The sequence below is a fragment of the Rhamphochromis sp. 'chilingali' genome, assembly GCF_963969265.1.
Source record: "Rhamphochromis sp. 'chilingali' genome assembly, chromosome: 19".
NCBI lineage: Eukaryota > Metazoa > Chordata > Actinopteri > Cichliformes > Cichlidae > Rhamphochromis > Rhamphochromis sp. 'chilingali'.
The window spans coordinates 13,529,378-13,543,975 of record NC_137946.1 but is presented as its reverse complement, the minus strand read 5'-3'; the positions used below and the strand labels follow the sequence as shown (position 1 = coordinate 13,543,975).

The 14,598-nt window shown below is 39.3% G+C and overlaps 1 protein-coding gene across 2 annotated transcripts in view; it reads right to left on the bottom strand.

Moving 5' to 3' along the window:
* Window positions 1-3,676: 3,676 nt before the first annotated feature.
* Window positions 3,677-14,598, bottom strand: part of lrch2 (leucine-rich repeats and calponin homology (CH) domain containing 2) — a 33,277-nt gene continuing 22,355 nt past the window's right edge. For both annotated transcript variants that reach the window (XM_080866272.1, XM_080866273.1), the window contains 4 exons: window positions 10,978-11,090; window positions 6,068-6,205; window positions 5,821-5,898; window positions 3,677-5,421 (listed from right to left, as the gene is read on the bottom strand). In XM_080866272.1, the coding sequence (XP_080722398.1) occupies window positions 5,302-5,421; window positions 5,821-5,898; window positions 6,068-6,205; window positions 10,978-11,090 (449 nt within the window). In that variant the 3' untranslated portion in view covers window positions 3,677-5,301. The remainder of the gene's footprint in view (window positions 5,422-5,820; window positions 5,899-6,067; window positions 6,206-10,977; window positions 11,091-14,598) is intronic.

Genomic DNA, 14,598 nt, shown 5'->3' with positions numbered 1-14,598 from the left:
GTGTTCTTTACTCCTCTAACAAAAAGATACTGAACGATAAAGTGGAAATTTCACAAGAAAACTCGTATGTTGTTAGCCCACCGAAGCCTTATCTTTGGTTGAACTTGAGAAACTGTCAGAACAAGGATTACTTCATGGGCAGTACAAACAGGGGCGCAGATTACAACACACAGATTTACTTTCGAGACTTTTAAATAAAGATTTACTAACAACCGCTACACATACAATGTCACAGAACTGAATTCAGTCAAAATGAAAATCCATACACTGGGTACAGATGGGGGGGTTTAAGCTTCCGTCAAATGTCAGAAAATATCACATCTCTTTTGCAAATACCGAGGTGTAAATATGCTTTGCAGAAACACTTCGATGACAAGATGAATGAAAATGTAATGTGCCGTGTCTTTGCAGGGGCGCGAGCAGTGCGGTGATGACATAAGTATATTGCAGAAAGAGATAACAGAGGTCAAGCTGCTGCTCTCCCTTGCTTTCTACAACAACTTACAGAAGTTACACGCATCGTTAGAGTCCAACACCAGTTCAATTCAGCCTAAATCTGTACCACTTAAAACACCACTGAGGTTTTGTGTCCAATTGGATTTATTATTTACTTGAATTGCAGCCCTTAGGAAATGAGACACACCTGTTAATACAATATGTGTTACTATGGATATTAGAAATAGAAAAATACACAAGGGATAAGGCCTGCCTTGTGCTAATCTTGAGGACAAAGAACTCTGAGGGTGTGTGAGTGTTTTTTTCCAACTGGATTTATATGAAAGCGGTTTTTTCCACAAGGTGTGGTGAAAATTTAATTTGCTATTACTGAATATTTTATGACTTGTAGATGCACATATATTAGCAGAGGGTATTACTTGTATCACGTGGTTTAACCTCTTCTCCCCACAGGAGAGAAAATTATCCTCTGTTTATATTCCTTCACCTGTATGAGTCACTATTATCTGAAGATCTCAGTCGAATTCCATGGAAACCACATCAGTAACCGGATAATAATGATTAAAGCCACAAAACATTGTCTATGCGGTGAGATATTCAACACACTATGTGTCCCAGTCCCAGGCAGTCTTCACGAGTGACAAAATCATGAAAATGTATTCTAGTTTGTTTACAAAATTCTATTTTTCCTTTCACTTTTCACACAAAGGACCTCAAATTTGAGAGCAACTGCATTATTTAAAACAACAGAATATGTGCAGCAATTTAAAAGACAGAGATGAGGCAACACATTCTTAGCTAAAGTTCTGCACCATTGTTAATATTTGTAACAGTATCTATAGGTAAGGTAAGTTCAGGTATCAAGTTATTCTTATTGTTTAAAGATAAGAAGTTAGAAAGCTACCATCAGATATACCCAAAAAGCTCCTGTCAGGCTACCACAGTGTAATATTATTATTTTACGTATTATTTTTTCAGTTGTTACATTTGATTGTGTTTCAGAATAAAGGATTCTGCACGGCAATACATTTGGTGAATGCATACAGTAGATACTTTAAAAGAGAGCTCACTGACTGCTGCTTGCTTTGCTTGTTAACTAGAGCCCTGCAGGAAAAAGAACAACTACCACATTCCAAATGACACACCAGGAAACATCACCCAGTGACCAACAGTACAGTCATTCATAAAGACTCAAAGTTATCTGCATAAGTAAAATGTTTGACCTGAGATTCTGTGATGGTTTATGCATATTTTACACTCAAGGTCTGATAAACTGGAAGCTTAATTTTTATCTGTGTGATATCTGTTCTCTGGAACATGACGCCATAGCATCAATAGGGGGGAAAATACAGGCTATTCAGAGGAAGCAGAGGTTCTCATGAACACCATTCAAATTCAGACACTGGGGTTATTAACGTGAGGTGAAAAGCAGTAACATGGAAACCAAGAATTTGGCACACACGCTCGTATCCTGGAATCAAACCAGAAGTGCAAGTCTCTATACTTCCTTTCATGAAGTTTGACCACTGCATCTGAGCAAATTCTCCACAAGTAAGATGGCCAATCGGAGATGCAGCTCATCGGCATAGAAGCAGTTTAAGTTAACAACAACATAAATTATCCTGTACAGAGAAGTTAACCTACAAGTGAACAAATAAATAAATAAAGCTATCCCTCCTCTGAGGCACAGTAGTTCTACATGTTCTGCTCCAGTCTCAAATGTTTTTTCACATTAGTTTTTAGCCTTTGGCTCGTTAAGCTAGTAAAGCTAAGGCTCACCAAAAAAGGACAGGTTTGTGATCCGCCACATATTCACCAGACATCACTCTGCTCTAACCACCCTGTCAACTTGTTTCTGTGGTAAAAAGAGAGACCTTGTTAAAACACGAGACTGCCATAGCTGCGCTATCAAAGACTTCTCTGTCAGAAGTAATTTAACTGGTGTCATATCAGCATGCAAATTTAGAATCAATTAGCCTTCAGTGAAGTCTGTGGCTGTTGGCTGCATGAAAGCTATTGTGTGAGAATGGTGTGAACTAGGTCATCATACTTTGTTTCTAATGGCTGCGAGTGAAGAAACCCGAAGTTAGTGAAGTCAGTTACCGATCATTAACCAAGTTTTCTCTTTGTTTGTTCTGTCAGATTAGGGAACTGGGTATCCTGGCCCTATGAAGTGGTTAGGGATGTCGCGTTAGCCCATATTTAGTAGATCGTGTAGTCTTTTGCCAGTAATCTATTTAATGCAAATCCAATCATTAACCTCACTTTAGGTTTTAATTAAAACTGTGTTTTAAACACAGAGTGTATACACAGTCATTGTAAAATGACAGTACAACCCCTGTGTTGTACTAAGGTTTTGCACATTAGGACAAAATATATTAAATCTGTCCATCGCAGGTCTTAAAATGAGGTAAGCACATCTGGAGATGAACAATAACAGATAACATGATGCACCATATCATTATTTATTTAACAAAAAGTAAGCCTTAATGTAGCAGAAGTAAGTCCTTGCTTATTATTCCTAAGCTCCTCTATAAAAGCAGATGCTTTGACAGTTTTCTGGTCTGGAGCACTCAGGTATGAACTGGTTCAATGCCAAGGAGACATCACCAAAGTGACAACAACTTTATGCCGCATATAAAGTTTGTTTAGAAGGCTTGCCAGAGGAAGCCCTCTGCTTTTAAAAGACCATGGCGGACAGCTTAGGTTTGCAAAGTTACATGTGTGCAACCCACAAGACTTCTTGAATGATGCCCTTTGAACAGATGAGACTAAAGTGGACCACATTTGGCAAAAAGAAAATACGATAAGATAAGATTAACTCAAATGTATCATACCTTAAACTGTTAAAAAGCACGGTGGAAGAGGAGTGATGACTTGGGCTTGTTTTGTTTGTATACCAAAGTACTCTAGAGTCAATTATGTGAGGTCACCTGTCCGACAGCTAAAGCTTGGCCAAAACCGGGTCATGCAACAGTAAGTGAATCTACAACAGAAATCCCAGACCTCAACCTGACTGAAATCCTGTGGCGTGTAAAGAAGAGTGGGCCAGAATTCCAAAGTGCCTCTGCACTCTGGCGTCCTTTTTGTTAAATAACATTGTATTATGTCATGTATTAATATGTCCTTAGGGTTATCTAACCCTGGAGAACCCATGGGGTCAAATTTGACCCCATGGGGTCCCTAGTAAACCAATGGGGTCGGATCTGACCCCATGGGTTCTCCAGGGTTAAGTTTTAGACCTGAAAAGAACTATACTTTTAAAATTACATCCTGGTATGATCCTGCTAACCATAGAAATGATAGATGATGAACTTCTTTTTAGCCATGGCTGCAAATCATGGTCTGAGAAATAAAGTTAAAAAATGTGTTTATATAAAAATAAAGAAAATTATTCTTCAGATCTCTTGATTAGTTTATGGTTTCAATTTCTGGTTTGTGTTTTGTCTGTTTTTGTCGTGTGTTTTCTCATGTGGCAGTGAACTGAACTCTCAGATCCACCATATGGAACAGATTAGTGCCAAAGTTAAAAGCTTTTAGTCATTTTCCATTTGCTGGAAAACATTAGATTAACATCTTCAGTTGCATGTGGGCAGATAGTGAGGACAGAGACACACAAATCAAAAATGTACACAGTTAAAACAAGTAAATAAATAGATAAATAATAGAATTTCCCTGAAATAAAGTGTATTAGAAACCACACTAAACAGGATGGCTTAGTGGGAAAATAAGACCATACCGTACGTGGGAAGTTTGTAAGGGCACCCTGAACCATTTTCGGATCCAGGCACCCATCAGTCAGCCGTTCACAAACAATATTCACATAGAATATAAACAATACGGCAGATCTGTGCTGCTAATTTCACATAACTGGCAAGCATTAACTGGAAACAGCTGGAAGCAAAGTATCAAAAGCTTCAGAAAAGGTAAAATCGAGAATGGCCTAGAGTTTAAAAAAAAAAAAAACGCGGTGAAAAAATGCTACAGTACAAAACAAGATATCATGCTTTTGGCAAAAGCCAAGTTCGTATTATCACAGTGGTCAAATGTCAAGTCCCCTGGTGCATGCAGATGTGATTTATGGTCGAAAGGTGTTGAAACTGCACCAGAAAAACAGGCGGAAAGTCCTCTGTCTGCATGATAATAACATTAAATTCATTCCTAGATTACACCGGCTTTCAAAAAGCACTGTCTAAATGCATTACAAAAACAAAACAATTGATGAATCAGGCTTAGCTGCTCAAAACAGGATATCATCCTTGCATGCCTGATGAAGACTGTGTAAAACCATGAAAACAAAAATCAAGAAAAAATTCACTGAGAAAATAAATTTAACAAGTAAGAAGAGCAACTCAAGTGTAAGGACCCAATAAGGTCCCTCAGTACAGGCAGCCTAGTCCTTTCCAGTGAAAGAGTGAGTTATGTGTCTGTCATTTCCTCACTTCCACTTGGTCAGTGCTGACACTCGCAGACTCAGTGACTAGAAAGAAGGACGCACAAACCTTTAATGTCTTAGATTCATCGTCGTGTGTGCCTCTTCTGCAAGTTTTAGCTCAGCACCTTAGAAAACACGCATCCAGGATGACCCCAGTAATAGGAACAGCATAAGAGTGAAAATGTGATGGAAGAGGTAAGTGGTAGCTGACATCATATGAAGAGACAGAAGCATTTAGACATCTTGTCTCCTGTTTCAGTCAGGCAAAAGTCAACTCCAAAAGACCCATGGGGCCACTGTGTCCTCGCCCCACTGGGATCTCTGGTCCCTGGTAATGAGGAAGAAGGTTTGGGCTTGGTAGAGAGGTGATCCTGCACGAGTGCAGGTCTGATGCAAAACTGAGGCTCGTGTCAAACAGTCGAGAGCTGCGTGGGCTTAGAAGTGGGGAGATCCAGCAGAGCCTGCACAGTCACACCCACTTTCACTAGGCCACGTTCTTCTAGGATGTGATGTGGCAGACACAGCTTGTCCTGAGTCAACAGAGAGATGTCTTTTTGTTAATTTTTCTCAGAGAAAAATAAAAAAGAAAGGTGGGGTTTTCAGACAGTATTTAACTGTTATAAGCTTTTCTGACAGGCAGATTTGACCAGAGACAAATAGAATATATTTGTCTTTCATTATTTATGACAGCAATTCTTCATTTGGAGAAGGATCAAGGATAAAGGCAAAAACCAGACCAGTGAGTATGCATGATATAACTTGCAGAAACTGTATGGAACTTGTGCTTCAGAGCCCAACGGTGGATATCACCATGGAAGGTAATAAATCTTCACAGAATATATTGCAAAATAAATACAGGTTAAGTGGTGTTTGAAGTGAAGCGTGTATGAAATGCCTGAATGAAAGTGTTAAATGGTTAATGTTAGTACCTGTGGGACACCCAGCTTCTTACAGGCATCCAAGAAGTTTTCCACGTTTCTCCGGCATTTGGCCATGCTAAGCTTTGGCTGGAAGCCCAAATATCAATCATTTTAGTTAATTAAACTCACAGCGGAACAAAATCCACATAGCTAAGCAGACAAAAATTTTATAACCAATAAATTCATGAGAATTTCTAACTCTTGGCATTAACAATTTTTTAAAAAAAGACTCATTTTGAAGATGGGGTGTTCTCACCACTGCAGGAGATGGTACATGGATGCTGGCAACAGACCGAGGACAGATATGATTAGCTAAATGGCAAAGGACAACTCCGTCCATTAGAGCTGCTCCAACATCATCCGGAAGCAACACCTTGAGCCTGGACTCAATGTTCTGCAAACACACACACACAAAACGCACTAAGAGTAGAAAAGGTGTTTAATTTATTAACATTGAATCAATTACTCACAGCGGGTTCTCCATCCTCTCGCTTTCATTTCATTCTGTTAGTTTTAATTACTGTATTTAGCCAAACAGCTTCTTTGGACCAAAGGTTCACGAGAGTGTAATCAGTTAATGATCTGAGGTAAGTGCCTGGGTGCGTACCACACGCAGCTTAATGAAAGTTAAGCAACTCTGAAAGATCATATTAAATCCTCCTTTTAATACTTGCTATCTACTAAGCTATATTATTTTTGCTTCCAGTACACCTGAGCATGTGCGTTCTGATAATCACTCCCTGTTAATCAGATGATCTGCAGAGTGTTATTTATGTCTTTATTAAATATCTCCCACATAACCAATTTGTTTGTTTTTGTATGAATGGGTGGGTTAGTACTGCTGCCAGAGAAGAGAGTTGGACAAAATCCAACAAATACTTCTTGGTATTCTTGGTTTATCTATTTGCTGTGAGTCAGGAGTGACAGAAGAATTAGATACTTGCCTCAGGTGGGAAATCAGAAGGAAAGTTACTGTTTATCATTGGAATATATCCAAAGCAGTTGAAGAAACTGGTAATGTTATTGAAGTCAATTGTCTACCATTGAATGTTTTTGTGCATGCTTTCGAACGTGTTTTTGATTTCCCATGAAGTTCATGAATAAGGCACTGTTCCGCTCCTGTGGTGTGATGCTTTGCTTTCTGTAACTTTTCTGAAGTCCATCTGTTTCCGTTTGACCTTTTGCTTGGACTGGAAAGCATTTCTAACCAGCGATGACAATGATTATGTTTTTAGAAATGAAAGTTCTCTTGGCTGCCCAAACAGTGAACTGCTCTGTCCACAGTCTAATTTAAGCTTTCACCCCAGCACGGACAAGCACACCCTGAAATGTCACTTCAGTCAGAGAAGAAGCCACTTGTATGGGTTGAATCCAGCCGTGGAAACTGTTTCTTTCACTTATACAGGCGTCTCCATTAGGACAAATGACCACCTGGCTTAATTTTCAAATATTAGAATTTAAATACTTCCCTTATAACCAAACACGGAAGCTCATACCCAACACCAACATGTAAATCCAAGGGACATAATAAAATAAAGACAGGCTGTGTACTCTGTACTAGACTGTTAGGTAAGATCACAAACCCTTGCCAGAAAACAGGAATCTAACCGCATTACAAAGCAACTCTGGACAAGATTCAAGAACAAAACCTGAATTATTTATTGACCCATAACCTGGAGCTGATTGTCTCAGACTCCAAGACCGCCTACAAACACACGTTTCAACCACCCTGAAGGAGTAAACAGCACTTTGACAAAGACACTTCTGGTGAATCAAACACACTATTTGTTTATTGATACATTTCAGGTCAATCAGAAATTAATTAAAAGTACATTTCTGATTAGACTCTATGTGTTTATTATAATTTTCCCAGTAGTTTAGATCTATATGTGTAAATTGTGTATGAGCTCCTATCAATTAGGTGGAAGGTGTGACACTGCTCTATAAAATTATCCAAAGCTCTTCCATGTGTGGAAAAATGCCATCACTCCTGCTTAACAGACCACTGCCTGAGTTCAGAAGGCTCTCGCCTCAGATTAATCAGCCCTTCCTTACCATGGCTACATTGCTACAGCACGCAAAAACACTTCCAGTAACCTTCAGCTGTTATCAAAAAATTCCACCCACTGCAAAAATCCCAGTCAATTTTAAAATACCAACCAAGTTAGCAATTGCTGTCAGGTGGCTGTCTTCTTCTCTGCTTAATGTTCCCACTTATTCAAGTCATTTCATCTGCCTTCAATTTTTTATTCTCATCATCTGATCATTAACGAACAGATCAAATGTATCGTAGCTCGCTTCCTGAGACCACTTTGCTTCCGCAACTTTTCTTGGAAACGAGGCGAGAATCCTCTCGCTGACAACATCTTTAAAAAGAGGTTCACCTCAATGCTATGATGGCCTAACACCCAGTAGAGCCAGGCACGGGAACACTCCGAGTCTAAGGAGTGCTGTTTTTCTCAAAGTAATGTCTGTTCTTTTTCCATAACGGAAAGTGTCACCTACGCCTACTTTGTTTTCCTTTTGTTAAGGACTTTCATCTCAGTTTTGGAACACCCTTTTACTTTGTGCCCTTGTTTATTTTTTTTCTCCTTTTGTAAAGATGTTTTGGCAGGTTTGACAAAGAGTTCTTTTGTCTCGGGCAAACCTTATTTGGCAAAATGGTATGTAAGCGTCAGGTATTGTATAAAACATCTGTCAGTGTGTGATGCTATCACAAGTATGCTGTGCTGCGCTTCTTTTACCGGCCTGTATTTCTGTGACAAGTGATGACAGGTTGTTTTCTTCCCCACTGTCATCTCATCACCTCATGAACCTGGCCTGATTAAGAAAATGAAAGCATTATTTTTCTTTAGCCTCTCCTGTAGAGACTTTGCATCTCTAATGCTTTTCATTAGAATTAGACTAGCCAGTCATTTTGATGTGTTTTGCTCTCTTCTAATGTTTATTATCATGCCAACGACACTGTGCATGCTTCGCATATTTTAGGTGTGTCTGACATTCTCCAACATGCTGACTGTTGGTTACACCTCTGGTTCTGTACAGATGGTTTGCAAGCAAATACGTTACTTCACTTTAGCACCATGGGACGCAGCAGGTTGCACGGGCATGTGTGCAACTACTAAACCACAATGTTAACCTGATCATTCGCTTTCCCCTGATACTTTCTTTGTCCCTTTCTTGCAGGGCTGCTTGAAAATGGCAAAAGTAAATAGGCAAACACATGCCACAGCTTGGCATTGAATGCCTCGTTAGCTGCAAGGATTCTCTGAGCTACATGTGAGTTGTACCTCTTGGGGTTTGTGCAGAATCTCTGATCATTGCTCAGTGTGACTTTGGGACCTTGTCCCATCATGTGTTAGAATGCCCGAATACTCCAGGCGAGAAGAATGCCAAAACGTTGACTTTCATTGAGGTGCTCAAATTTGGTGATGATGAATTAATCAAGTGCATTTGGTTAGCAGAACCCAGCTGCACACCTTCTTAATTCCTGTGGGAACAGTAAGAGTGTACTTACAAAGCCAGTTCGGAAAAATTGGAGACACTGTTTAAAACGTAAATCAAAAGATAATGCAATGATTTGCAGATCTCATAAACCTGTATTTTGTTCACAATGGAAGAAAAATATCAAACATTTAAATTGAGGCCCTTTACTATTTTATGAAAGATATTTTTTATTGAAGATTTAGAGCAGGGGTCCCCAACTCCAGGCCGGTGTCCTGCAGGTTTTAGATCTCACCCTGGGTTAACACACCTGAATCACATGATTAGTTCATTACCAGGCCTCTGGAAAACTGCAAGACATGTTGAGGAGGTAATTTAGCCATTTGAATCAGCTGTGTTGGATCACGGACACATTTGAAAACTGCAGGACATCAGCCCTCAAGGCCTGGAGTTGGGGACCCCTGATTTAGAGAATCTGGAGACATTTTTTTGCGCAGACCAAAAGTCTGTACTGGATGTTGTTGATCTACATGCCCTCTGGTGGCACTCCATTTAAAACAGGCATGATTCTCTCATGGAAATCACTGAAGGGGCTCACGAATGCTTTCTAAAATTAACATCTGTGAACACAGTTTGCCATGCCACATCCACAAAAGCAGGTTAAAGCTCTATTATGCAAAGAACCGAAGCTCATTGGTTGAGGCAAAGTGGAGAAAATGTTCCGTGGTCGCACAAATCAACATTAGAAATTCTTTTCGGAAAACATGGATGCCACATTTTGTGGATGAAACAGGAGAGGGATGATGTGGGATTTTATTAGTGTTCAGTTAAGAAAACCTCCATCTCTGATGACAGCTTACACTTTTGGAAAGGCACCATCAGTGCTGAAAGATATACAGGCTTCAGAGCAACATACGCTCACTTCCAGATAACATATTTTTCTTTGTTTTTAACTTGCATATTTCAACAAGACAGTGCCAAATCACATACTGCATCTACTACAATCTGGGTGCTGAGTTGGCCTGCCTGGAGTCCAGCATTTGATGACCCAGGACTGTTGAGCAGCTTGAGTCCACTATTAGATAAGAACAGGAAAACATTCCCCTCCCAAAAGTCCTGCTGTTAAAAAAAGAAGAGCGGATGCTGCACAATGACAAACATGGCTCTGTCCCAACTTTGTTGACATGTGTTGCTCCCATTTAATTCAAAATGACCATTTTTTCTTCTTAAAATGATGTCGTGTCGCAGTTTAAACATTGTTTAACTGTCGTTTTCTGTGTTCTGTTGTGAATAAAATGTGGATTTATGAGTTTTGCAAATCACTGCATTCTGTTTTTATTTAAATTTCACACATCCTCCCAACTATGTTGGAATTAGTAGGTTGTAGGTCCAGCTAGGCATGCCCAGCCCACCCTGATTCCTAAATTATTTTTATAAGCAAAAACAAAAGTGTTTCAGCCCTCCACACCCATCCCTCCGTCGCTATAGCCCCAGCATAAATAGATGAGTCAATTTAGACTCAGCGTGTTTCTTAATTCCTTGGAAACCAAGTGAAGTCATGATGAATCTGTATTCCTAAGCAGGAAGGCTGGATAAGAAGCAATTGTCTAGCTCGAAGGCGTAAACACTGAAACAAAAGCAGGATCTATTGAGCTTTGGCCTCTGTATGACTCCATGACTCGTACAAACGCAAAGGCATAAATAAGCTGCAAGGCATCTGACCTGTCGTAACAGTCCTATCTTCTCCATTTCCTCTCTCAAGTGCTCCATCTTCCTTCTCATCGTGAAGCTCGGGTCTGTAGAGCTGATCTCCTGATGGCTTCCTCTGGTGAAGGCTAAAATTACAGATGGGGGTAACAATCCAAAGAACACACAAAGGAAATAAGAAGAACAGAAAAAAAAAGTATTTAGTACATCACAGTCGCTCAGTTCAATTTCAGGCCACCTGCTCGTTTTCAGTCTGACAATAGAAATGCAGAGTTAATGTGAAAGTCTATCAAATAATATGAGCTCTTACTGTATAAGACCAAATCCCAACAATGTCCAAGGAACCAATCTGTGCTGTGTGTTACCTGGAATTAGGTGTGGCTGTGATACAATCTAAATCTGTATTTACAGTAGGAAGCGTACAGTGTGCTTGTGCATGTCTTCCTTTATTTCAAGTTATCCCCATTCCTTTGGGTTTACGAGACACAGTCTGGCTGATTTAGTTTCATTTCCTAGTCAGTGAAGGTCTTCTTTACTTTTATCAAAGAGTCTCTGCAGGTTCTCAGTCATCAAAGATGTTGTTGTTGTAATCTAAGGAGCGTGGGAAGAAAGCAAGGCGAGAGGTGAAACGTCTTCAAGAAACTTAAAGACGTCCAGTCACTTTCTTTCCAACCTCCTTAGACTTTTATAAAAGAGCTTTTATAAAAATCGGAGCCAATTCAAAGAATATCACCGTATGCCAGGTAACATATAACAGGTAAATTTAAAAGAAAATTAAAAAACACTCCAAATAAGGCAGACAGAATTTTTTGCATTTAAATACAAAATGCAGTTTTTATATGATTTTGTAAATTAATGAAAACAAAGCTATCCAAAGCTACCTGACGCCCTTGTTAAATCATGAATTTACTGCGACTGCTCAAATTTTTTACAAAGCTAATTTCAGTGGAGGTAAACTTGGAACAGTGGTGAAGTTTGCCAGGAGTGTGCCAGCGGACCAAAATTACTCCATCGTAGACTCATCCAGGAGGTCACGAAAGACCTGAGAGTCTTTCAGAGTTCATGATCCAACAATAACAAAAAGACTGGGCAAAATTCCTCCACAGTGATGGCAAGTTCTCATAAATGTTTGATTTCAATTCTTACTGCTATGGATGGGGCAACCCTGGACAAAGAACCATGCAGACTTGGATAGCTTGTTTCCCCTTAATTAATAAAATCATCGTTTAAAACATGCATTTTGTATCAACTCAGATTATCTTTATCTACTATTAAAATGTGCTGATGTTCTAAGTGTAGCGGTCCCCAACCCCCGGGCCTGGGACCGGTACCGGTCCGTGAGTCGTTTGGTACCGTGCCGCGAGAGTTGAGGCTCAGGTGTGAAATGTGTAGTTTTCAGGGTTTTTATCGGTTTTCAGCGTTATTTTGTTATCGTTTTTATCGTTAACTCGGTTTTCCTGGGTCTTTTCACGTGTGTTATGAATAAATTTCCTTTTTTTCGGTACCGGTACTAGTTTTATTTTGTTGTATTTATCCGCGACACCTTAAAGGCCGGTCCATGAAAATATTGTCGGGCATAAACCGGTCCGTGGCGCAAAAAAGGTTGGGGACCGCTGTTCTAAAACATTTAACTGTGACAAATATGTCAAAATACTTTTTCATGATACTCTGATCGGTGTTAAAGTTTGTATTTTGTTAGTAGTTAATTTGCAAACCATATATAGGCTAAAAAAAAGTATAACACTTTATGGATTAAACTACAGAAAATGCCTGCATATTTTAAATGAAATTATTTTAAATGAAACAGCCAACATGTGACTAAAGTGCAGACTTTCAGCTTTATCAAAAATGTTACATCAACTATTTAGGAAGTAGAGATATTTGATATTATGACATATTCCAGTTTTCAGAAGCTCAAAATGGACTGGACGATAGTCTGTTCATTGCCAAAAGAGGCCTCTTCCCTCGCTATACCATGACAAATTATGTAAATAAAACAATAGAAGAGTTTTGTCTTGGGGCTACTATTGCAAAAGCACTGTCTCCTTTCATTCCCAGCCTCACAGAAGCTGTGTTAATAATCCAGCAACAAATTCTAATAATCCAGACCTGATTAAAATCAAGGCATGAATAAGAACTTCCATTTCACAGCGTGACACAGTAGGACTCAACCTGGTAATAATTAAGTGATTTAGGGAAGAGCAAACATCAAAAGTTAACACTTAGCAAATGTGGCAAGCGACCAAGAGTTTCAATTATCTTAGGTAAAAATCTCTCAGGGTCACATACGAAAAGTCGTTTTCTCCTCTTCAATTTCAGAAGAACTGTCAGCCGACCAACCTTTAACAGAGTCTAAGCAACTATGCAAGATCTGTCGCTCAGAAACATCCTGGGGCTTAAAAGAGATAAATAACGTCTTTGAACGTTGTCAAAATGTGCTAAAGACGCAGGAGGTACAGCAACTGTAAAGCCTCCAAGACAGAACCTTGTAGTACACCATAATCAAGAAAAGTCGAAGACGACCTGAAGTTAAAAGCAGCCGAAAAGAAAGGAAAAGATCAGACAGATACGAGGCAGAAACCGCCCCAAGGCAGAACCTGAGACACACACTGAGTATCTCATTCAAGTGAAATGTGACGGTCAGAGGTCAAGCAACACCAGCAAAGCATTCTGCTTCAGCACTGTGCATCAAAGCTCATTGGAGACTTTTGTCCAAAACAGTTGTGAGCAGCTTAGCCATAACCTTTAAGCCTTTTAAATTTTTTAAAGACCTTTGCACAAGGCATTAGTACAACTTGGGCTTTCATGGTCACTTCTAACGTATTCCTTCGATGCACTTTATTTTGTAAAAATTTATGCTCCTTATTTTTTATTAGAATTCCAATAACTTTCTTAATTTTACTGATCAGTGTAAACCGCTGCGATTATTTTTGCTGTGCACTGGATAATAATAAAACTTCTTCTTCAATATGAGGCCCAAAGAGACACTGATGCAACTGAAGGAGACAAACAAAAGGTCGTTCTTAAAAAGAAAGACTTGTTAAGCCAGTTGAATTAAAGATGAAAGTCTGCACTTCAATCACATCTTGATCGTGTGACTTAAAATCGCCAGTGTACAGATGCAAGATTACAAAAATTGCGAACAGATTGTGGACATGCATTACAAAATGCTCAGCTGGCACTGCAGTCTACGCAAGGCAAGGATTAGCTCTTTGAGATTTATAGTCAGAGAGAACATGCAGTCAGGAGGTTGTCACATTAATCCTTATTGAAAACTGGCAGATGTGATTTTTCCCCCGACACTGTTTGTTTTTTTTGCTTTTGTTTTTTTTCAGTAGGTTAATTCACGATTTATTATCCTCCTGTCAACGTAAAACAAGTTTTATTTGTACATCCAGGAAGATTTCATGACTGTATCCAAAAGCTGGTTATGGGGATGCAGACCAGCAGTTCTTTAGAAAACCCTCCCTAATTCTTGTGAAAGAATGATGAGACTCCACCTTAAAAAAAAGTGACTCAGTGTGAAAACAAGGCATTCTTAACATTGTCATTTCAACAAATATAGGCATCGACGATGTTTTCCGCGGTAACACATCCTTTAGACAGAGTTGCTTATTTTACCTATGATGTCTTTAG